Genomic DNA, 26,195 nt, shown 5'->3' with positions numbered 1-26,195 from the left:
ACTATCACATCATCCTCTAATATTGAATCAGATAATTAAAAAAATATTTATCATTCTTTACTCTAATTTACTTATTTTTCAATCAATTGATGTTGCGTAAGTGATGACGATGAAAGACGAAAAAAATATACAATAACACGAGTGACCGACCCACCATTACTTGGCAAATAGTCGTAATAGCTAGATCAATAGTATACAAAAAATACCATGATAATTGAGTAGATCACCAAGTTTGATGCATGCAGCGCTCCCCAGCATGAATCAAAGGGGAGCAACTCTCCAGCTTGTTCGTTGTCTATAAATATTAGGAAGTACTTGTATAGATCCTCATGAATGCAGATAAAAGTGAGAAGTTAGAATTTTCATATTAGCCATTGAAGAGTACGAAGACATGAAAGCTCATATCGTTTGGCTCAGTACCCTCTTCTCTCTTCTCTTGGTAAGATGAATTTGGTGCATACCCTATTGATCATTTTGAATTATGATTATATATATGGTCTTGAAAGGCTCACTCAGATTCTTACATACATTTCTTTATATTCTGGTGCAGTTTGCTGATAGCATAGAAGCTGCAAGAAAGGATCCTGGAGAATATTGGGTTAGTGTAATGAAAGATCAGCCAATGCCAGAAGCACTTCAAGGCCTTCTTCCTTTGGATTCATCCCCATCTCAACCTAACAAGAATGCCAATTGCCACACTTCTATGGGGGCAAGAAACAAGGACCAAGTACTTGTTGAATATTTCGAGCTTGAAAATGGGAAGCCTTTCGTGAAGAATTTCAAACCGAGACCCAATTTAGTAGAGTACTTTTCTAAAGATGATGTTGGTCGTGAAACAGAAAAGAAATATGTTCGAGATTTTGAACCAAGACCCAATTTAGTAGAGTACTTTTCCAAAGATGATCTTGGTCGTGAAACGGAAAAGAAATATGTTTGGAATTTTGAACCAAGACCCAATTTAGTAGAGTACTTTTCTCAGATGATGTTGGTCGTGAAACAAAAAAGAAACATGTTCGGGATTTTGAACTAAGACCCAATTTAGTAGAGTACTTTTCCAAAGATGATGTTGGTCATGAAACAGAAAAGAAATATGTTCGGGATTTTGAACTGAAGTCCAATGACGATGATGATGGTCCTGAAGTGCAGAGACCGTATGTAAAGGAAATCGTGACAACACCAGATCACCATGCTAATTATATATATCATGAGTGAGAAATATGGATAGTTTAAGTGCAATTATTTGGGAGCTTCATGAAATAATGAAAGGCTATGTAAGAAGTTCCTAATTGCACAACTTCTAGGGTTCATGCTATGTAACATTTCTTAGAATGGGATGATGATAAATAAATGGATTATGATTAACTAAGTAAAAAAATAAAATAAAATAAAATAAATTTTGACCAGCGGGCAAAGTGGGGAGGCAAAGTAGCTTTTTCCTATAATATAACATCTCTCAAAGAAATATGTCCTTTCTCTATGCTAAAATCGAGATTTGGCCACTGATCAACTTATCGCTGAATCTCTAATTAACTTGCATTCTTTTATTACAATTCTTCTATACGCAACTGCCGGTGTGGAGCTGCTAATTTAATAATTAAAAAAATATTAAAAAAGTAACAAAATTTTTGTTGAGAGGTCTGATATTATTAATATAATTATCTGGAGGGACAAGTATCCTCTTCTGCCAATGGGCCTAACATCCGCACCCTAAATCTGGCCCATGGACTCAAGATCACAAGCCCATTAATAACAAATTGATAAGGTAATCCAAAATATTACTGCAAACTATTCCCAGCGAGGCAAAGGCCCGGATTACTTGTTTAGGATATAAATTCTATACGACACGGTAGCAAGTTCAAAGTGCTAACAACCTGCAATCCAATCTAGATCAAAGAGGGTCAAGCCATTAAGTAAGCCATATCAGTTGAACGTTCACTCTAGATATATGAGGGAGAAGCGCACATCAAAGGTAACTTCTGAACCATCTTTCTTGAGGGTTAAGATAACACATGAACTTATCTTGAGTTAGACATCGGAGATATCTCATACCACCCAAGCCTTTCTTTGGTTTTCCTGATGCAGGTTATCGGACCTCTTTTGTAGGAGTGCGAAACACGTCTGGAATATTATCTTTATTTAAAAAGATCACCTTCTTCCTTAACCCATGTACAAATTCACAAAGAGTACCACCATTAATAATCCAAGAGGTTTCTAAGAAAACCCATACTTGCTCAGGTTTGCTCGAGTCTTGACTCACCTTAGAATGGTAATCAATTTGCCAAATTGGGATATGAATTTTCACCTAAACCGGAAAATGATAATCGATGACCGGAACTGTAACTGTGCCACAACTTGTCCATAGCTTTTTCTTTCACAATAACAGTCAGATTGTGAGAGTGCTACACACTCATTTTGAATAAAGTGTGATTTATTATTAAAAAATTAATTTTTTTATGTGAGTCCTACATTTATTCATTTTTTTTTTAAAGGAATGCATGACACTTACCCACTTTATAACTGTACATGAATAAATATATTTTCTCTTATTTCTTTGAAGCATCTGTGTATGTTCTTTTTAAATAAATTAAAAAAAAGAAAGATAAATGCTAAAAGAAATAAGAAAAACAAATATACTTATATGTACACTTGGGGGCACGGGATTCAGGCAACATAACATTATTCTATTTGAGTAATGCTAGGTCTTAGTTCTGTACAAGTTTTTTATAAAAAAAAAAATAAGTCCTATTAATTTTTCTCTTTTTTTTTTTAATATTTTTTTAAGGTGAGATCTATTGTTTTTACAAAAACTTGAGTAAAATTGATCTAGAGATTTGTACAAACCATTTTTCATTTTATTTTGATATCTTTTCTACGAGCAGATAGAGAAGGAAGAAGAGTGACAGAGGAGGAGGGTGTGCCTTCTAGTTTCGAAAACATACAAAGTTTTTTCCTTCCCTCATGAATGGATATGAACAAGAGTTTAGCGCGCCTAAAACCGAAAAGGTTGTCAAAAGCAAAAGTTTAAGATAAATTAAACTAAAAAAATTATTTAAAAGATAAATATAATTATATATAGATGGTAAAATATATATTCTTAAAAAAATTTATGGACCTAATTTATCTCATAAAACCGATTATATAAGAGATAATTGTTCATTTATTATAAATATGTCTAAGACCTTATTCACAGGTAATATGAGATTATTCATCAACACCATCTCTTACGTGCAGATCATATTTTTTTTAATCCTTATCATGGGGTAAGTAGTGTGGGTCCTATTCGTCCTGTGACAGGCTCTAATACTATGAAAAAATTCATAAGCCTAACTCATATCATAAAATTAGTTATACAATAGAGGATGATTATTCATTCCTTATAAATATATTCAAGACTTTATCCACAAATAATATGAGATTATTCATCAACAACTACTTTGGGTCACGTGGATTAAATGGCAAATTCCTAGAAAAATTAATGGTTGATAACGACCATATTAATATGCCGTGATCATTAGCATGCTGACAAGAACCCAACTCGATAGGCACCACAGATCATAAGGATAGACACCCCCATGTGTTTTATGTGCTACAAAACAAAGTAATTATTGATGAATGACTCTCCACTAAATCACTTTTTTATGTTTCTTAAATCGAAAGTAATTAGATATTGAGGAGCCTTTTTACTTGATTTAGATATCTTAATTATTCACTGGAGATTGAGATTGATATTTCTGTTAGAAGACTGAAAACTTAGTTAACTACGAACCAGGTTAATATTTCTTATTAATTTTTTAAAAAATTTAAAATATAAAAAAAAAAAATAGACATATAAAGTGAATTATGTTTTATGCAAATTTTTAAGAGGTTTGGATACTTACAACAGCCAAAAACAAAAGAGTACTGGTTTTGTTTTAATGAGGACTTTTGGGCTTTGAATATTCTCATGAAAGAAAGAAAAATGTGATCAAATTGTAAGATTATTTATAAAATATTAATATTTAAAGTAATGAATATTTTAATATATAATGCAATTGGACATGAGAATCTTGCTTTATATCTAACTTTTATTTTTATATATTATTTTCCCCACAGGCCAATCATTTTGGTTGATCCTTTAATTAATCTCTATCGATCATAATGTGGTGGACTAAACACGATTGTGACACCCTGTGCGAGGCCTGTGCCTCCCCCAAATAAAAAAGAAATTAAAAATAAAAGAAAAATATTAAATGGAAAAAATATACTCCATATATTCCCTCCACTTCAAACTATTATTTCTTTTATAATATGATATTTATTTTGCTAAAGTATACCTTAGTCCATGATTTAAAACATGTTTGTACAATTTAGTAATTTATAACTCAATTAATTGTTGAGATATTTTCATTGAAACCGAACAGGAAAAGACGATGACATGCATATGACACAAGGAATTTTAACACTTAATTTTTTTTTTCCTTGAGGGTTGGCCGAAAGAAGCAAATTAATCCTATAGGGTTCCAAAAATTATGTTGGCCATATGTCTTAGTAGCAATTTTAATATATACTCAAGTCTTCAAAAAACGATAAAGGATAACTTGTTTGGAATCGTTGGGGCGAGAGAACTTGGTGGGTGATAGAACTTGGTCGAGAAGAAATCGAGGGTCATGGGATAGAGAGGGTCTTGGGAATTCTTAGAAGAGAAACACAATTTTGAAGATGTTCTTGGGCAAGGCTGTGAGCATTTGGGAAGTGGAGGGTCATGTGTTATACGGTTCAGTGAACGTACCATGAGATGATGACATGGCAACCATTCATTTGAGGCTATTTTTAAGGCTTTAACGAAAGTACCGATTAGGAGATATTCTCTTCTCTTTGGCAATTGCCTCTTTTGTCTATTATGACTTTCAAAATGATAATGCTTACTATACGTTAATAAGTTCTTTTACCTCTTTCTCGCAATTAACTTGTAATTCAACTGATAGTTATAGATAAAAGAAAAAGATCAAAGATTATGAATTCTAATCTTTGATCGCGAAGAAGTCTGTCATCTCAAGTAGAGTTAAAAGGAGTGTGGGTATTTTTCCTTTGAATTTGTCATTGACTCATTGGCATCTACGTATAATTTTATTGTACATGCAACGTAATTAATTAATTGCATATTACAATATATAATTTTTCATAATTATCTTCCATGGACCATGACACACTGTTTTCTTTCACTTGAATATATATGTGCCATCCGTAATAATTAAGGTGCCGTTTAGATAGTGAGTTAAGATGAGATGAATTGAAATAAAGTTGAAATTTGAATAAAATATTATTAGAATATTATTTTTAAATATTATTATTGTTTTAGAATTTAAAAATGTTGAATTGTTTATTATATTTTGTGTGAAAATTTAAAAAAATTGTAATGATGAGATGAGATGAGATGATGTACACTTCTTGTATCCAAACCGAGAAATCTGCGATTAATTCTTGATCTCTTTTATTAATATAAAAAGAGGAATAACTAATTACTAGGCTTAATTATAATTAATGAATTCATCCTATGCTTTGCAAAATGTTGTCAAGCAATCTCAAAAATTGCCTTCAAGTACAATGATATGGATTTTGTCACATCGATCAGCACTTACTTCAAACTTCAAGTTCAATTTGTTAAATATATTATATGGTAATATTAAGATTATAAATGTCTACCATTAGAGGATCTTAATAGATGTTAACTAGTTGGAAGCTTATTTGTTTTAACTATAACATTCTACTTATTATCACATATATAATTTTTACTCTCGCTTGTGCATGAGTTCGCTAAAGCTCGCTTGTACTATTTTATTTATTTATTTTTTGTTTTATACAAATTTTGGCCTTGCAACTTGAATTATCATTATTTATTTATTTATTTATTACTCGTATCAGTAATTAAGAATATATATCATGAATAATTTTGTCATGATTATGATATAATGTACATACATATATCCAAGACCCGCTTTTCCAAAAAACAAAAGCACTGGTCCCACTTTCCCTTCATTCGTAACAGTTTAATCAATAGATTAATACCAGTTCTATATCATTGAGTAGATTAGGTTTGATGCGGTGCTCCTCATCGCGAGTCCTGAGGATTTCAATCCTTTTCAAAGACATTAATGATTCTCTTCGAATGCTGTCTATAAATACCAAGAACTTATAGCTAGCTAGGTACTCTATGCAGATAACAAAACATCATTAACAAGAGCTTTGTACGAGCTGCGATACATTTATAGATCTAACAGACATGATGAATTCTCGTATTGCATGGCTCATGATGGCCTTGATGATCTTCTCAGTTCTCTTGGTAAGGAAACTAATTATTTCAGTTCTGTGCTTGAATATTAATTAGATGGTCTTGATCAAATAATAATTTTTGAGTTTTCTTTTCTATATTTTGCGGAGCAGATTGCTGCAGATCATAGCATAGAAGCAAGAAAGGATCCTGGTGAATATTGGATTAGTGTTATGAAAGAACAGCCCATGCCGGAAGCACTTCAAGTCCTTGTTCCTGAGCTGGATTCCTCGCCATCTCAACTCAACAAGAATGCCGATGACTGTCACACGTCTGAGCTGGGAGTAGAGATCAACAAATTAGACCAGCTTGTCGAGGATTTCAAGCATAAAGATCATGATCACAAACAGCATTTTGTTAAGGATTTCGAGCCTAGACCCAATGTCTCACCGTACGATGGCGATGATATTGTTGGTCATGAATCGGAGAAGAAGTTTGTCAAGGACTTCGAACCAAGACCTAAAGCTTACACCGATGATCTTGTCCAAGCTTCTAAAGAAAGAACATTTGCAGAAGAATTTGAGCAAGCACCAGATGCTTCTATTTATCACAATTAATAAGGATGGTGCAATTTATAAGGGACTTTGTGTAAGATAATATATCAGCACGGCAACTAAATAAGTAAAAATCAAGATGCCAAGAAAGAAAGAAAATTAAATGAATTCGCTATGGAAGAAGGTTCCCTGATTGCACGTACAACCAGTAGTTGCATGGGTTTTTATTTATGTAAAATATCTTAGTGTGCAAGTGTGATAATCAAATAAAATATATCATGCATGTGTGATTTATGTTATCAGCATGATCTTAATTAAGAGGTGTTGGTGAAATATACAATAATATAATAAAAATTACAATTAAAATAAAATTAAAACGAAGCCAGTTTGGACTGAGGCACGGAAATATCGCTCTCTTTAAGGAGATTCAAGCCTTCTGCGGTGTATAAAGTCTCAAATTAACTGGTGCAGTAGAATTCTTCTTGACTTGACTCTTCCAGGATACAACAATCGAACTGATCGTCGTATAGCCCGAATCAACTCTACATAAGTGGTTGAGCTCAAAGCTCCACAAAATAAAAACACCTCTCTTTTACTTGGAATCTCTCGAACACACAAAAACTATCAGATGAAATCGTACGAAATTTTTTTATGCACCACCTCTGACTGATAACCTAGTAAAAACTTGCTAATAATAATCCTGTAAAACGACTCATGAAGTAACCGAAGAATTAAACTCTGCATAAGTTAACGCACAAAATAATGATTTGAAACGGCTTAGCCTTAAAACAAAACCGTAAAAAATCATAATCATCAATCAAAAGTTGAAAATACTTTCTTTCTCAAGTTGGAGCTATTTTACCGTCAGTCAAAAGAAGGATAACGTATATACATGAATTAAAGTCATCGCTGGAAAACTAGCACCTCAATAGCCATAAATGCAATGCATGCCTACTGAAAGAAAACGTTAAACACTAAATCAACCAAATTTATTACAAACAGCTTTCAAGATAATTACAAAATATATTAATGTAAGAAAATCTGCAACGGCATGCAAGTAAAAATCTAAATTAATGCTTTAATCCAAACGTTGCAATTTAAAATATAATCGTTACAAAATAAATTTTTATTAAAATGTAACAACAAGAGTACTTTAAAATTTTAATAAAATCTTCAACCTTATCTCCATTAATAACGTCATATTTCGTATATTTTTTGACTAAGTTTCGACAACTCAGATCTTGAGTCTTTTCACATTTAAGTAAAAACGGAGAGTAGGGGCTTTGGTGGTGGCTGGAGAGTCTCGGATGCTAAAATCAGTATATCTCCTTAATAGTATCTGCATAAATTTAAAAGAATCAGAGAAAATTTTCGTACCTGGAATTAACTTTTGTACCAAATTTCTAGTGTGGACAGCGAATAATTTCTTTCTCATAATTAGTGATAATCATAATTCTTTAAAATCTTCATGGTAATTTATTAAATGGATTTCACTTAATCTCAACATTACTTTTAAATTTAATATTATACGCACTCAATATTTAAAAAGATCACCTTCTTCCTTAACCCATGTACAAATTCACAAAGACCACCATTCATAATCCAAGAGGTTTCTAAGAAAACTCAGGCTTGCTCAGGCTTGCTCTTGAGTCTTGACTCACCTTAGAATGGTAATCAATTTGCCAAATTGGGGTATGAATTCTAAACCGGGGTATGAATTTTCACCTAAACCGGAAAATGATTACCGATGACAGGAACTGTAACTGGGCCACAACTTGTCCATAGCTTTTTCTAAATCACAATGTTTACGATAACAGTCATAGATTGTGTAAATGCTACACATTCTTTTTGAATAAAGTGAAGTCTATTATTAAAAAATTAATTTTTTCATGCGAATCTCACATTTACTTACTTTTTTTCAAAAGGAATGCATGACATTTGTGTATTTTATGACTGTATATGTGTAAATATCATTTCTCTTATTTCTTTAAAGTATTTATGTATTTTTTTAAAAATAATTTTTTTTTAGAAAAAAAGACAAATGCTAAAAAAAATAAGAAAAACAAATGCACTTATATGTACACTTGGGGGCACAGGATTGAGGCAACATAACATTATTCTATTTGAGTAATTGTAGGTACAAGTTTCGTGCAAGCTTTTTATAAAAAAAAAAAATGTCCTACTAATTTCTTTCATTTTTTTTATATTTTTTTAAGATGAGATTCATTTTTTTACAAAAGCTTACATAAAATTGATCTATTTAAGATTTGCACAAATTATTTTTCATTTTATTTTGATATCTTTTTTACGAGAAGATGGAGAAGGAAGAAGAGTGACAGAAGAGGATGTGCCTTCTAGATTCGAAAACATACAAAACTTTTTCCTTCCCTCGTGAATGGATATGAACAAAAGTTTAGCACGCCTAAAACCGAAAAGGTTGTTAAAAGCCAAAGTTTAAGATAAATTTTACTAAAAAAAAATTATTTAAAAGATAAATATAATTATATATAGATGGTAAAATATATACTCCTTTGGGTCACGTGGATTAAATGGCAAATTCCTAGGAAAATTAATGGCTGATATGTCGTGATCATTAGCATACTGACAAGAACTCATGAACTCGATCGGCACCACAGATCATATGGATAGACACCCCCCATGTGTTTTATGTGCTACAAAACAAATTAATTATTGATGAATGGCTCTCCACTAAGTCACTTTTTTTATGTTTCTTTCGAAAGTAATTAGATATTGGGGAGCCCTTTTACTTGATTTAGATATCTTAATTATTCACTGGAGATTGAGATTGATATTTCTGTTAGAAGACTGAAAACTTAGTTAACTACGAGCCAGGTTAATATTTCTTAAAATTTGTATTAATTTTTTTAAAAATTTAAAATATAAAAAAAAAAATAGACATATAAAGTGAATTATGTTTTATGCAAATTTTTAAGAGGTTTGGATACTTACAACAGCCAAAAACAAAAGAGTACTGGTTTTGTTTTAATGAGGACTTTTGGGCTTTGAATATTCTCATGAAAGAAAGAAAAATGTGATCAAATTGTAAGATTATTTATAAAATATTAATATTTAAAAGTAATGAATATTTTAATATATAATGCAATTGGACATGAGAATCTTGCTTTATATCTAACTTTTATTTTTATATACTATATTTTCCCCACAGGTCAATCATTTTGGTTGATCCTTTAATTAATCTCTATCGATCATAATGTGGTGGACTAAACCAAATAAAAAAGAAATTAAAAATAATAGAAAAATATTAAATGGAAAAAATATACTCCATATATTCCCTCCACTTCAAACTATTATTTCTTTTATAATATGATATTTATTTTGCTAAAGTATACCTTAGTCCATGATTTAAAACATGTTTGTACAATTTAGTAATTTACAACTCAATTAATTGTTGAGATATTTTCATTGAAACCGAACAGGAAAAGGCGATGACATGCGCATATGACCCAAGGAATTTTAACACTTAATTTTTTTTTCCTTGAGGGTTGGCCGAAAGAAGCAAATTAATCCTAGGGTTCCAAAAATTATGTTGGCCATATGTCTTAATAGCAATTTTAATATATACTCAAGTCTTCAAAAAACCATAAAGGATAACTTGTTTGGAATCGTTGGGGCAAGGGAACTTAGTGGGTGATAGAACTTGGTCGAGAAGAAATCGAGAGTCATGGGACAGAGAGGGTCTTGGGAATTCTTGGAAGAGAGACACAATTTTGAAGATGTTCTTGGGCAAGGCCGTGAGCATTTGGGAAGTGGAGGGTCATGTGTTATGCGGTTCAGTGAACATATCATGGGATGATGACATGGCAACCATTCATTTGAGACTATTTTTAAGGCTTTAACGGAAGTACCGATTAGAAGATATTCTCTTCTCTCTGGCAATTGCCTCTTTTGTCTATTATGACTTTCAAAATGATAATGCTTACCATACGTTAATAAGTTCTTTTATCTCTTTCTCGCAATTAACTTGTAATTCAACTTATAGTTATAGATAAAAGAAAAAGATCAAAGATTATGGATTCTAATCTTTTATCGCGAAGAAGTCTGTCATCTCAAGTAGAGTTAAAAGGAGTGTGGGTATTTTTCCTTTGAATTTGTCATTGACTCATTGGCATCTACGTACAATTTTATTGTACATGCAACGTAATTAATTAATTGCATATTACAATATATAATTTTTCATAATTATCTTCCATGGACCATGACACACTGTTTTCTTTCACTTGAATATATATGTGCCATCCGTAATAATTAAGGTGCCGTTTAGATAGTGAGTTAAGATGAGATGAATTGAAATAAAGTTGAAATTTGAATAAAATATTATTAGAATATTATTTTTAAATATTATTATTGTTTTAGAATTTAAAAATGTTGAATTGTTTATTATATTTTGTGTGAAAATTTAAAAAAATTATAATGATGAGATGAGATGAGATGATGTACACTTCTTGTATCCAAACCGAGAATTCTACGATTAATTCTTGATCTCTTTTATTAATATAAAAAGAGGAATAACTAATTACTAGGCTTAATTATAATTAATGAAATCATCCTATGCTTTGCAAAATGTTGTCAAGCAATCTCGAAAATTGCCTTCAAGTACAATGATATGGATTTTGTCACATCGATCAGCACTTACTTCAAACTTCAAGTTCAATTTGTTAAATATATTATATGGTAATATTAAGATTATAAATGTCTACCATTAGAGGATCTTAATAGATGTTAACTAGTTGGAAGCTTATTTGTTTTAACTATAACATTCTACTTATTATCACATATATAATTTTTACTCTTGCTTGTGCATGAGTTCGCTAAAGCTCGCTTGTACTATTTTATTTATTTATTTTTTGTTTTATACAAATTTTGGCCTTGCAAATTGAATTATCATTATTTATTTATTTATTACTCGTATCAGTAATTAAGAATATATGATGAATAATTTTGTCATGATTATGATATAATGTACATACATATATCCAAGACCCGCTTTTCCAAAAAACAAAAGCACTGGTCCCACTTTCCCTTCATTCGTAACAGTTTAATCAATAGAATAATACCAGTTCTATATCATTGAGTAGATTAGGTTTGATGCGGTGCTCCTCATCGTGAGTCCTGAGGATTTCAATCCTTTTCAAAGACATTAATGATTCTCTTCGAATGCTGTCTATAAATACCAAGAACTTATAGCTAGCTAGGTACTCTATGCAGATAACAAAACATCATTAACAAGAGCTTTGTACGAGCTGCGATACATTTATAGATCTAACAGACATGATGAATTCTCGTATTGCATGGCTCATGATGGCCTTGATTATCTTCTCAGTTCTCTTGGTAAGGAAACTAATTATTTCAGTTCTGTGCTTGAATATTAATTAGATGGTCTTGATCAAATAATAATTTCTGAGTTTTCTTTTGTATATTTTACGGAGCAGATTACTGCAAATCATAGCATAGAAGCAAGAAAGGATCCTGGAGAATATTGGATTAGTGTTATGAAAGAACAGCCCATGCCGGAAGCACTTCAAGTCCTTGTTCCTGATCATCTGGATTCCTCTCCATCTCAACTCAACAAGAATGCCGATGACTGTCACACGTCTGAGTTGGGAGTAGAGATCGACAAGTTAGACCAGCTTGTCGAGGATTTCAAGCATAAAGATCATGATCACAAACAGCGTTTTGTTAAGGATTTCGAGCCTAGACCCAATGTCTCACCGTACGATGACGATGATATTGTTGGTCATGAATCAGAGAATAAGTTTGTCAAGGACTTCGAACCCAGACCTAAAGCTTACACCGATGATCATGTCCAAGCTTCTAAAGAAAGAGCATTTGCAGAAGAATTTGAGCAAGCACCAGATGCTACTATTTATCACAATTAATAAGGATGGTGCAATTTATAAGGGTCTTCGTGTAAGATAATATATCAGTACGGCAACTAAATAAGTAAAAATCAAGATGCCAAGAAAAAAAGAAAATTAAATGAATTCGCTATGGAAGAAGGTTCCCTGATTGCACGTGCAACCAGTAGTTGCATGGGTTTTTATTTATGTAAAATATCTTACTGTGCAAGTGTGATGATCAAATAAAATATATCATGCATGCTGTGATTTATGCTATCGGCATGATCTTAATTAAGAGTACGTTAAAATTTTAATAAAATCTTCAACCCTATCTCCATTATTAACGTCATGTTTCATATGTTTTTTGACCGATTTTTGACAACTCGAATCTTTAAGTCTTTTCACGTTTAAGCAAAAACGGAGAGTGGGGACCTTTGTGATGGTTGGAGAGTCTCGGATGCTAAAGTTATTATATCTCCTTAGTAATATGTGTGTAAGTTTAGAGGAATCAAAAAGAATTTTTCATATCTAGAGTCGACTTCTATACCATATTTCTAGTGTGAACTTAGTGATAATCATAATATTTTAAAATCTTCATAGTAATTTATTAAATGAATTTCACTTAATCCCAACATTACTTTTAAATTTAATATTATACGCACTCAATATTAAAGCTGAGTTGCCAAATCAATATTTATTATTTTTAAACTAAATTATTAGCATTTTTATTTTATTATTATCGTATTAAATATTTTAAAATTCATGTAATTGAAATTAAGCAAAATATTCTTCTAAAAAGCTAGAGTTGCAAAGAAAATTTTATAAAAATACTCACAAATTGATCCGTTTTTATATGATACGTTATATTTATTTTATAATAAAAATAATTTTATAATCTAATGTACTACATCAAATTAAGTTAATTTATAAATTTATTTTTATAAAATTACTTTGTTGTCAAAGTATTTGTAATTGTTCTTCAACAGTGTAGATTAAGGGGATGTTTAAAAACATGTTTCATCTCATCTCATCTCATTTCTTTCCCAATTATCATTCAAATACAAACATTCAAACTAATCATTACAAATTTTTCAAATTTTCAAATAAAAAATAAAAAATATTCAACTTTTTAAAATTTCAAAACAAAAATTATATTTTTAATTATATTTTAATAATATTTTAACTTTATAATAATTTTTATTTAAAATTTTCTCTCACCTTTCTCAAAATTCAATAACTACTTAACTCAAAATATTTCATTATTTTTTACAAATCATCTTAATATTATTTATAAAATTCTTTATCTCACCTCGTTCTATGGAACTTTACATTCCTACGAAGCCAAAGGCAGCGGAACAATGAAGCCGCAAAAACTTATACTGGACCGCCGTCACATAGAAACACAAAATACTATTACCAAAGGCATATTTACTTTGTCCAGAACAGTAACTCCGTAGTTACCCAATAAAATCATTCCACCTCACTTGGAAGCTCTAAAACTATTCTGGGCAATGACAATCCGCTGAAATGGTGTATATCGTACAGTCGCACTGAAACCATTCATACCCTCCAATCACAGCAGCAAGAGCAAGCCCCTTCATGGAAGATAAGCGCAGCGAAGCCGGAACCGCACCGGCGGCTGGAGTCGAATCGCCGGCATCTGAGCCTGCCTTGTCGCGGCGGCGAGCCGGAGCCCAGAAAAGGAAAGCCAGCAACCTCGGCGCATCGAACTCTTCGTCTGCACCGTCGAAACGCGTGACTCGCGAGAAGGCCTTGCTCTCCCATGCTCCGATCCATAACGGCCCTTGACCAGGGCACGCCAGGGCCCCAACAACTTCGCTGGCGCGGCCGTTTTGGCCTCGGCTGGTGGAGCGGCCGCCTCTGCCAAGAAGTCGAATGATCAGGTGGCTCCGGCGGTCCCGGTGGAGGAGCTGAGTAAAGAGAGTGAATTGGAAGCTTTGGAGGCTGTAATGGAAGCTGAGTTTGAAGCTATCAGATCTCGAGGCGCTAATGCTCATGTGGTTCCCAGTCATTGCGGTTAGTTTTGTTTAAAAACCCTAACTTGTTGACATTTTTTAAATTCGATTCCATCAAAATCACCTGCCTCGTTTGAAATTTCATGAACAGTTCCCGTTGGTTTGGCTGCTGAGAAAAGTGAGAAAAATAAATGAAAATGTAATTTTGAGTTTCATCGTTGGTTTTGTTTTTCCGAATACGAAGCAGCTTCACTTAGTTGTAAAAATTTCTGTTTTTCACAAGTCGTTCGATTGGGATTTTAATTTTAGGTTTCCAATTTAGGTCAAGTAATTTCTTTTTTTCCCTATAGATTTTAGTAATTTGACTGCCTCTTGTTGCCTTCGTTTTTCTTTTAGATATTTTTTTTTTTTTGCAATTGTTTTTAATTCAGGAGAAGTGAAGAATTTCACTTTAACCGAGCCACATTGTTCTGCCTTGGGTTAATTTAATTTCAGGGTTTCTCATTTGGTTACTAAGAGAGCCTTAATGTTGACAGTTTGTTAATAAATGCTTAATAACAGCTCATAAACTGTTTTAATAAACAGTTGCTTATAATCTAGTTGGTTGCCTAGAAATTGAGCTATGGTCTTCATATTTTTTTAGAAGTGCTTTCCTACCCAAGAAGAAGAAGAAGAAGAACTTTGCTCAATTAAGTCTGAGTAACCATGCATTAGTCATAAGTTCAAAAATTTTCTTTTCAAGGCTGGAAATTGTAATTGTTTTTTTGAAACCCAAAGTATAATGATTTCCTTTCTCAGCACGCTGTTTTTCTCTCTCTTTTTTTTTTTTTTTTTTTTTTTGGCAGGAAATTTATTTAAGTTTTGATCCTCGTGTTGCACCTCTCGTTTTACTTATAAAAAAAAAAAATTATTTAAGTTTTGATAATGTGAGGCAAAAAAAGTATTGGTTTTAATTAACGCATATTTTCTCATTTTGGCTTTCAGGTTGGTTTTCATGGACAAAAGTTCACTCTATTGAGGAGCGCACATTGCCTTCTTTCTTCAATGGAAAGTCCGAGACTCGGACTCCTGATATGTATATTGAAATACGTAATTGGATTATGAAGAAATTCCATTCTAACCCAAACACACCAATTGAATTGAAAGACTTGTCAGAGCTTGAAGTTGGAGACTTGGATGCAAGGCAGGAGGTAATGGAGTTTTTGGACCACTGGGGTTTGATTAATTTCCACCCTTTCCCACCAACAGATTCTGCTTTGCCCAGTGTGGACAATGATGGGGAAACTGACAAGGATTCCTTGGTCGAGAAATTGTATCGCTTTGAAACGCCCGAAGTGTGTGCTCCTGTTTTTCCAAAGACTAATCTTACAACTCCAGCTATGCCATCTGGACTTTTTCCAGAGTCTGCAATTGCTGAAGAGTTGGCCAGGGATGAGGGGCCATCAGTTGAGTACCACTGCAACTCTTGCTCAGCTGATTGCTCTCGCAAGCGCTACCATTGCCAGAAGCAGGTTCGTTCCATAAAACTTCACCATCTAAACAGTGAATAATATTGCATGTTAATTATGGAGTGGACGATTTGCTGAATTCAATCTTCATTTTTATTTGAGTTCCGATTCTGTGCAATTCAGCCTTGTCATGATATCTAGTTGAGTTGAAGATGCTTTTTTTCATAAAAAAAACTTCAGAATCTCTTTATATACATATCATTAAGCTGGGTTGTCTTGGGTCATGCCCAAGAGTGTGGTGGAACTTTTAGCATGTTGGAATAGGCATCATCATTGCTCCCAACTAGCAGCGACGTTGGGGATGGTTCCTTTGTGCCTATTGTGGTGTATATGGATGAAATGTAATGAGAGGTGTTTCAACAAGGAGAGAACTGTGGGGGAATTATGGAACTTTTTTGTATTTTCTTTAGTTCAATGGTTTGCTGCTGTTGTATTAAAGGGAGGGAATGCCCATGAGTTCTTGCTTTCTTTTCAGCTTTCTAGAATGTAGTTAGGTGTCTTTTGTATACTTCCTGTGTACATTGGCTATCCCTAGTTTCATTCAATCAATAAAGTTTCTTACTTATCAAAAAAAATATATATATATCATTAAGCTGGGTGTATCTTTAGAGGGTTAACCACCAAACTGGATATTGTTTTCATGTTCGGGTTGGATTGATGTTTTAACATCTTCCTACAATTTTTTACTTATAAAAATAAATCTTCCCACCATTTTCTTTAGGTGTTGTCAATGACTCAATATAAATCTTCATCATAAGTGGTCAAACCCTAATTCAATGTCAATTTTTCTTCTCTTTTTGTTTTTGGCAAACTTTAGAGATCCAAACAATTTTGACTATAATTCAAATTCAACTTGGATAAAGAAGGTTGTGTGCCTTTTTTGAATTTACTTATTCATGATACTTGCATCTGCTACTTGGCCATAAGCAGTTGACAATGTAATTTTCATAAATAATGATTTGTTGTTTTGTCTTTTTTTTTTTTTGGTAAGTAATGATTTGTTGATTTATTTCTTATTTATTAATTTCTCTAATCTTAGGTCCCATATGATGTATACTCTAATTGTTGATCACATTCATCTTTGACAGGCAGATTTTGATCTATGTACTGATTGCTTTAACAATGGAAAATTTGGTTATGGTATGTCATCGTTGGATTTTATACTCATGGAGCCTGCTGAGGTTCCTGGGGTAAGCTGTGGGAAATGGACCGATCAGGAGACACTCCTTCTCCTTGAAGCACTAGAACTTTACAAAGAAAACTGGAATGAGATCGCTGAACATGTTGCTACAAAGACAAAAGCGCAATGTATATTGCATTTTCTTCAAATGCCAATTGAGGAAACATTTCTTGATGGTGATGTCGATATTGATGCCAGTTCCAAAGAAATTGTTGAGCCAGATTCTACTAATAATGATTCATCTGTCTCTAAAGATGCCCCTGAAACAAAGGATGTTAAGACTGGTGCTGGTGAGGGTCAGCCCTTGACTTCTGCTATGGAAACTTCGAATACAGATACAAGTGAAGTGAAGATTGTTGAGGAGTCAAGGCAAGAAGATGCAGGTGAGTTGAAAGTTAGTCAGGAAGTTTCAAGGGCAGACGAGATCAGTGAAGTTCAAGTTGATCAGGAGGAGGGTGAAAACTGGGCACTGAAGGCTCTTAGGGAAGCATTTGAAGCCATTGGTTACCCGCCAGAACCTGATAACCCACTTTCGTTTGCTGAAGTGGGAAATCCTGTCATGGCATTGGTAAGTTGAATGGTTATCTGCAGAAAGTCAAGGTCATCTCTAAAAGGGTATATTTGGGGGGCATTGTAGATGATGTTTAAGTAATTTATCTCATCAACAACTAACGGAAATGATTTCATTGCACTGCAAATGTTTCAACACTAACACCTTTCAAGTGCTTAGAGCACATTTAAGTAACACATTACAGCTGTATATCTATACATGTATACTTCCATTATTACAGTTCACATCACAAGGAGTAAAGCATATCACTCACACTTTTGCCTTCCACTATTCTGGTTACATTACACTCCTTAGAGGTTGCTCTCATTTATAGGCAGTATTCCTGGCACGACTGGTAGGACCTGATGCTGCGATTGCTTCAGCCCACAGTTCCCTAAAAGCTATATCTGGCTGTTCTCCTGGCATTCAGCTGGCTGCTAGGCACTGTTTTCTTTTGGAAGATCCATCAGATGGCAAGAAAGAACCAGTTCCAGTTGGTTCTGAGAGGTATCTTACTTCATGTGGAGCTTATATGTCTTTGGAAGTTTCTGAGTATATTCTGACGTCAATGAGATACTTTCTGTCTTGCTGATATTGTTGATAGGGATGCTCAGGAAGATGGAAATCTGGTAGGCAGAAATGAGAAAGAGGGGAACTCTACCTCAGTCTTGGATGATAAAGAATTATCTAATAACTGCAATAGCAATAACATTGAAGAATGTGCTACCGAAGAAATCCCGGATGGTATATTTGCAGGGAAAGCACATGCTGCAAAGGAACAAGGTGTTATAGCTTCTAGTGAGGTAGTTAGACCACAAAATCTGGATGAAATAAGCAATTCAGGGTTACCAAAGGACCATCTACAGAGTACCATGATGGAATCAGATGATTTGATATCCAAGGTGGAACTTCCACCAAGTTCTGTGGAGGAATCAAAAGAGAGAATTTCAGTCGGAGAGCCTTCACTACCTGTCGAGGCGCCAAAAGTTGAGCATACAGTTTCTGATTCTCTGCATGCTGAAAAGAATGAGCAGGAACCAGTCACATCAGATTCAGCAAGAGCGCCACCACAACATACAGAGGCACCAAAGGATGGTATTTTGTCTGATTCTCTGCCTCCAGGAGAGTATGACCAGGATCAACCAGTTGCTACCAATTCAAGCGGAAAGCCTCTCCAACCTTCTGAGGTATCAATGGATGTAGATGTGGTGTCTGATTCTCTGCCTAACAAAAAGAATGAGCCTCGACAGCCAGTTCCATCAAATTCTGTTGAAGAGCCCTCTCAACCTACAGAGGCACCAACGGATGTAGTTATGGTGTCGGATTCTGTAGCCTCAGAAAATAATCAACCTTCACAACCAGTAACATCAAATTCAGTGGACGAAAATGGAGCAAATAAAGGTCTCTCTCTCTCTCTCCCCTCCCCCTGTTTTCCATATTATAATAAAAGGAATACTTATGGACAATATTAGCCAAGAGATCTGGAGAGTATGCAACAGAACTATATGTGCATATCAAGATTTTTTGGAAGTTTGCAAGAAAAGTTTTTAAGGATTTTACGAATAAATTCAATGCCTGCCTGTTAAAATTGAATTCTTGGTTAATATGCTATTAAATTGAGTTGGAAGATTAAACGTCTGGTTTAGGAAACATTGGAGCATTTTGCCACTGTGGCAAGCTTTGGCTGAACAAAGATGAATGTGTACTTCTGGCAGTTGCAAACTTGCATGATATAATGTGATTGTATTTATGATTATGCGTATATTTCTTCATTTTGTTTTTGCAGGTGAGGACCAAATTGAAGAGGGTAAAAAGGTCAAACCTGAGACTATCGAAAGAAAAAACCTGAATAAATTTGATAAAGTAAAGCATGCTGCAGTCACAGCACTCTCTGCAGCAGCAGTAAAGGCAAAAATTCTGGCAAACCAGGAAGAAGACCAAATCCGACAACTTGCTGCCTTTTTGATAGAAAAGCAGGTATCTTATTGCCGAACAGGTTATATTTTTTGCAGTTCGTTGTTGATTTTAGGAGTTTGACTTTATGGTGGTTTACATTTGTTACAGTTGCATAAGTTGGAAACCAAATTAGCTTTCTTTAGTGAGATGGAAAATGTGGTAATGAGAGTAAGGGAGCAATTGGAAAGGTCAAGGCAGAGGCTTTACCATGAGAGGGCACAGATAATTGCAGCTCGACTTGGTTTACCGGCTTCCTCATCCAGAGCAATGCCATCATCATTACCGACCAACAGAATTGCCACAAACTTTGCGAACTCAGTTGCAAGGCCTCCAATGAGCATGACTTACCAAAGGCCATCAATGTTAAGACCCATGGGGACAGTGGCTCCCTCCCCCTCAAACCCGTTGACGTCCAATACAGTAGCTGGGAGCTCGATTCGGCCATCTGGCCAGGACAAGCTTTCTTCAGTTGGGACAAAGTAGATTTAAGGCCATGCGATAAAGTTTCATTCATTGTTATCCCCAAACTAATCTACTACCAGTCTACCAGTTTTAGGAAGTGAGCCCTCATTTTTTGTTTTGATTTTTGCTCTTATAGCTGTCAAAGCTGGATGAAAATATGGTAGCTGAGTACTACTTCATTCGAACTTTCGAAGATTGTAAGTGTTTTGAGTCTTGACATGAGTGGAGGGCATGGGTTCCAGAGTTTTTAATTGGCCAATTTTCTGTGTTAATGATAGATTTGAAAGGGAAGAAAGGCTGGAACCCCGTAGATAATTTTCCTGGGTCCTGGATCTGTTGTCGTTGGCACCATCCATGCAAATTGCAAAAAGCTTTGTAGTAAATATTCTTACTTTTCTACTGTGATCGTATTGATATGATACTCTTTTTTAAGTTTAACACAAGGGAATGGAGGGATCTCATGAACTGAGTTGATTGCTTTTTTGGAGCTGAGTCCATGAGGTGTCCTTTTGTCAATACCAACCATTTCAGCAGCCCCAAATATCAATTCCATTATTTTTGCTGTCACGTGCATTTGTGCACTTATTTATCTACATTCCTCATTTATTCGTCTGTGAAAAAATAAAATGCTGTTGATAAGTTAGGATACATTTTACTTGTCTATCAAACAACCCCCTTACATCCTCATGTACAACAAAATCACCTTTTCCACAGAAAACCCTTTCCTCTCTCCCCAACTCTTAATAAAGACAAATACCATCCCTAGCATCCACAATTCGAGGTCCAGATTTCTACTTGCTGAACCGACTCACTTTCAAGCAGTGTTTTAACTTTTAAATTTCGTATGGAATCCGGATATGATCAGAGAGAGGGAGAGTTTACGAGCTTTCAGCTTTGTGTTCTAACTTCTAAGCGAAATTTTGTACCAATTTTTAATTTTAAACCCTCCCCCTCTCTCTTTGAGAGCGTACGGACACTCAATTTTTGTAGGCTGGTCGGAGCTATCCAGTTTCATGAGGAAAGCTGGATTGAGCTCTAACTCTCTCTCTCTCTCTCTCTCTCTCTCTCTCTCTTCATATTGACATTTGTTTTTTCATCTTATCCACTAAATCGAATCACATGAAAATACGGAACGCAACATTGCAACCACCATGCGAATGTCTGTCACCTACCAGTTAGTTAGCAGTTGGTAAATATTTATACCCAAAAACAATGATAAAAATTATTTTATCCAGTTGTTGATGGGTTTCGTGTTTGGTACATCTAGGGTGAGTTCAATCAACCCGGCCGGGATCCTTCTACTTGCAATCACAAAAACAAAGGTAGGTTTGGTGGTGGTCTGGGAAGCCTCTGATATCAAAGTCAGTTTTCCTTCTTGGATAATTATAGGAGAATTAAAGTATCTAGAGAGGTTATTTGTACATAGAGTCTGGCTTTTATACGAGGTATCGAGAGAACCTTTTGTACCATGTGTAAGGGTCAGCATTGTGGCTTCGTAGGTGGCACCATTAATGCGGTGTGACTCCTCAGATGGCGTCTCGACGACAAGCGATCAGAGCAGTCACTTCCCTTTTCCATTGCTAGGAAAATGAGGGTTGCATGTGATCTTCGTTCACTTGTTAGCTTAGATCTTTAAATGCTAGGTTTCATAAAAAGGTATCAGGATCAACATGTCTCATTTTTCTCCCTTCGACTTGGTTCCTGTGCGACGACATTCCCTCTCCTCTAGTATCGTTCATGGGCCAAGTTCCATTGGTGATTCCTTGGCCCATAGAAGGGGAGCAATTTGGGTCGTGATGGGCTTCAGTGTTCTACCCAGCTCCAACTCAAGGGAAATGATGGGAATATACCCTCCACCAATATATTAAATTAGATAATAAAATTATTTTTATTACAAAATAAATTTAGCATTCTTTATATTATAACACCAAATTTGATTATAATATTTTTTTTAAAAAAAACTAAGAGAGTACCATAGCTACTAGCAAATCATGAATGTAGGTTAGAGACAATCGGGGAACTAAAAATAGAGCAATTAAGAATCCTTTTGCTTAAAAATAGAAACCAGCACAGAAATTTGCCTAGTTTTTAGGAGGTGATCGTTTCTCTCAAAGAAACTATTACCATGAAACATCGATTCTCTCCTCCCTTTGGGAATGCTTCTCCTGCCCTTCTCCATCAGGTATGCTCTCAGTCTTACCCTCTCTATCTCCCTCGAATTAAAAAAATCTAACTAAATTGATGCAACTAAATTATAATCATATATAATCAATTGATTAAATTTGCAAATATTATACGTTTCTTTCAAGGCTAGGCCGATGATCATCCTATTTTGTCATGTTGTTGTTCAATTTCATGGTATTTTACTTGATTAATTGGCTTATTTAATCATGAATAAACTCCTATCCATCTCTTTTCTAATTTATTGGATTTTCATTTAGAGGCCATCCATCGTTTGGAGGAGCGGTGGGATTTGCTCGTAGGACAACTTAGGTGGGGGACTCCAACTCCTCAAATGGCTTCGGATTCCAGCTCGCCACCGCCATCGGACTCTCAACCTGTCCCAGCTACTCCTTCACCACCATCACCACCTTTAGAGGAATCTCCACCCTCACCTCCGCCGCCAACAGCGGCAACGACTCCTCCGCCACCAGACGATTCACCTTCGCCACCATCCCCACAAGACTCAAACGCTTCTCCTCCTCCTCCTTCGTCTTCCAAAACACCTTCACCTCCTCCCCCATCTAATCAAGGAGGTGGTAACAATGATTCATCAACTCCGCCACCGCCACCACCTCCACCTTCAACACCAACAACACACAACCCGTCCAATCACTCTCCACCTCCTCCACATCAACTGTCACCATCAAGACGCACGCCTTCTGATTCTAATATGTCAGCATCCAAAAATGTTTTATCCTCGCAATCGACAAGAGTACCTCTAATAATAGGAGTTGCAGTTGGGGCAGGGTTGTTGCTTCTCGTCATGATCTTGCTTTACTTTTCATGCACTAGAAAGAAGAAGAAACAAGATCAGCAATACTATCCCTCCCAAGCACCCAAAGGTATTTAACGTAACATTGGCTATTAACCTTTAGTACTTCCATCTCTTAATTTTAAAATAGCAATCACTTGTTGATAGACATGCAATGTCATATGTATTCGCATACAGAGATGAGAGTGGAACGAAAAAAATTAAATTTTTATTATTTATAATAATGTTAAAGAGCTTCAATTTTAGCACCCTGCCAACTATTATAAAATGGCAACTAGCTAAAGATATGATTGGTTGAGCCTGATCAACATTTAATGCAATGAGATCCACATATTATGTTCATCGATCTCTTTCTAAATTATAGAAAATATCAATCCCTTTTTTATTGTAGATCAAACTATAACCTTAACAACAACAGGGTTGAGTTCAAAGTTTTGATCAGCTTAGTACTATCCAAGTGTCCAAACCCTCGAGAATAGAACTTGTGGTCATGATGTGCAGGTGGTGGATATTATAACGACTCAAGATGGAACAATGGGCCCGAACGGCCTAATGAACACATTGTTAGTATACCTCCGGCTGGGAGCAATGGAGCTTGGCCAACGCTGCCTCCGCCTTCGACAACACTGCCTCATGTGTTCATTAGCAGTGACCATAGCTCCAATTTCTCTGGTCCCGCCTTGCCACCCCCACACCCTTCTCTAGCTCTCGGGTTCAGCAAGAGCTCCTTCACCTATGATGAGCTAGCGGTTGCAACCGGGGGCTTCTCTCAGGTAAACTTATTGGGTCAGGGAGGGTTCGGCTACGTACATAAAGGGGTGTTGCCCAACGGCAAAGAAATTGCAGTGAAGAGTCTAAAATCGGGTAGTGGGCAAGGAGAGCGCGAGTTCCAGGCCGAGGTTGAGATCATTAGCCGTGTCCATCATCGTCACCTTGTGTCACTTGTTGGGTATTGTATTGCAGGAACCACGAGGATGTTAGTTTATGAATATCTCCCCAATAAAACCTTTGAATTCCACCTTCATGGTACGTAAATTTTATAATGATGCATTGCCCAAAGCAAAAAAACAAAAATGTGCACCGTCTCATTTCAAATTGCTTGTGGAAATAATTTACAGGGAAGGATAGCCCAACCATGGACTGGCCCACCAGGCTCAAAATCGCAATGGGATCAGCCAAGGGGCTTGCTTACCTGCATGAAGATTGTTAGTCACTTTTTTGTACCTCTCTCTCTCTCTCTCTCTCTCTCTCTCTCTCTCTCTATCTCTCTCTCTAATCGATTTGATATATGCAGGTCACCCTCGCATCATTCACCGGGACATCAAAGGTGCAAATATTCTACTTGACTTCAGTTTTGAAGCCAAGGTATGTGCAATATTGGTACTGGCGGTTGCCTGTAGAACATTAGCCAAAACAGAAAAACGAGGCTTACTATAACGATTGTACCCGTCAATTATTATATCTGCAATTTTTGCTTGCATTATTCAGGTGGCTGATTTCGGGTTGGCAAAGCTAAGTCAGGACAACCACACTCATGTGTCTACTCGCATCATGGGTACCTTTGGGTAATAAAAACTTTTATTTACGTCACTTCAATGATATAATTAAGCATGCAAAATTATCAAAGATCGATCTATTCATTTTGAAGAAGTTATCTGGGATCTAATTTTCACCAGCCAAAATATTCAACCTGATCAATACAAAATCGGATGATAAGTTATTGATTTGGGATAATATTTATCTAAACAAATGTAGGTACTTGGCTCCCGAGTATGCATCAAGCGGCAAGCTAACTGAGAAATCAGATGTTTTCTCCTTTGGTGTTATGCTTTTGGAATTGATAACTGGAAGGCGGCCTGTGGATCCCTCGGGTGACTTGGAGGACAGCTTAGTAGACTGGGTTGGATCATCCTCCCCTTAACATTAAAGTCTTAATAATCAGCAACCTTTGTTTGCTTGCTTTTATTTGACATGATTAGATATGTTGTCACGGAAAGGACAATCTTAACCGATCGACTGGTCTATGAATTAACAGGCTAGACCTCTTTGTGCACGCGCAATGGAAGAGGGAAACTATGATGAGCTGGTGGATCCACGTCTGGAGAACAATTACGCCCCCACGAGATGGCACGCATGGTGGCATGTGCTGCTACAAGCATTAGGCATTCTGCTAAAAGGCGACCAAAAATGAGTCAGGTGGGAATTAACGTATGTAATATAATTTTGAATCAACTTAATTATTATACAGAAAGGGTTAAGATGGATGGAGTATTTTTTTGGGAACAGATTGTTCGTGCCTTGGAAGGTGATGTATCGTTGGACGACTTGAACGAGGGAATAAAACCTGCCCAAAGTTCCAACTTCAGCTCTAGCGGTTCTGAGTATGGCGGAAGCTCATACATCACTGACATGAAGAAGTTTAAAAAGATGGCATCGGCCAGCAATGAATACGGAAGCAGTGAATATGGAGCCACGAGCGACTATGGGCTCAACCCTTCCTCCTCAAGCAGCAGTGATCACTCTCGGGAAATGGGCAGGATAGGGAGCCGGAGGCAAGGTCACTGAGCAAACTCTTGACAACCCAACTTTGTAAACTAAGAGATTATGAAGAAACCCGATCCTTTTGGAGCATAAAACCATCTAAAATTGGGGTTACAAGTACATGCCACACTGTTAAAATGATCCTGAAATTCGCGGATCTGTCTTACCATCTTAAACGACATCGATGCGGTATATATAGATCCTAGTAACTCAATGTCGTTTAGGTAGTCGGTCAATTTGTATTGCACTTTAATGTTTCTTAATTAACAAGACAAGATGATTTGACGGATTGTTTTTATACTTTTGGGAGAGAATCTATGCTATGCGTTTGTACCGATATTTATATA

General features: G+C 35.3%; 4 protein-coding genes and 1 pseudogene across 4 annotated transcripts; all 5 read left to right on the top strand.

The window, feature by feature from the left end:
• The first annotated feature begins 391 nt into the window (after positions 1-391).
• Positions 392-1,030, top strand: LOC121258823 (organ-specific protein P4-like). The gene is made up of 2 exons (XM_041160356.1): positions 392-439; positions 551-1,030. Exons 1-2 carry the CDS (start codon positions 392-394, stop codon positions 1,028-1,030), a joined length of 528 nt encoding a protein of 175 aa, XP_041016290.1.
• A 5,167-nt stretch (positions 1,031-6,197) lies between these two features.
• LOC121258822 (organ-specific protein P4-like) lies at positions 6,198-6,864 on the top strand. The gene is made up of 2 exons (XM_041160355.1): positions 6,198-6,319; positions 6,421-6,864. Exons 1-2 carry the CDS (start codon positions 6,260-6,262, stop codon positions 6,862-6,864), a joined length of 504 nt encoding a protein of 167 aa, XP_041016289.1. The 5' UTR covers positions 6,198-6,259.
• Positions 6,865-12,111: 5,247 nt separating this feature from the next.
• LOC121258821 (organ-specific protein S2-like) lies at positions 12,112-12,719 on the top strand. Its single transcript, XM_041160354.1, has 2 exons — positions 12,112-12,171; positions 12,273-12,719. The coding sequence occupies exons 1-2, from the start codon at positions 12,112-12,114 to the stop codon at positions 12,717-12,719; spliced, it is 507 nt and encodes a 168-aa protein (XP_041016288.1).
• A 1,456-nt stretch (positions 12,720-14,175) lies between these two features.
• Positions 14,176-20,807, top strand: LOC121258314 (SWI/SNF complex subunit SWI3D). The gene is given in 8 exon segments (XM_041159789.1): positions 14,176-14,484; positions 14,487-14,717; positions 15,641-16,167; positions 17,253-17,912; positions 18,229-18,401; positions 18,499-19,295; positions 19,681-19,871; positions 19,959-20,807. Coding segments are annotated over 8 exon segments (3,159 nt in total). The 5' UTR covers positions 14,176-14,279; the 3' UTR covers positions 20,334-20,807.
• A 1,594-nt stretch (positions 20,808-22,401) lies between these two features.
• Positions 22,402-26,133, top strand: LOC121258331 (annotated as a pseudogene).
• Positions 26,134-26,195: the final 62 nt, after the last annotated feature.

The sequence above is a fragment of the Juglans microcarpa x Juglans regia genome, chromosome 3S (genome assembly GCF_004785595.1).
Source record: "Juglans microcarpa x Juglans regia isolate MS1-56 chromosome 3S, Jm3101_v1.0, whole genome shotgun sequence".
Classification (NCBI taxonomy): Eukaryota; Viridiplantae; Streptophyta; class Magnoliopsida; order Fagales; family Juglandaceae; genus Juglans; species Juglans microcarpa x Juglans regia.
Note: the sequence above shows the minus strand (reverse complement) of the source record. Positions and strands in the feature narration are given on the sequence as shown.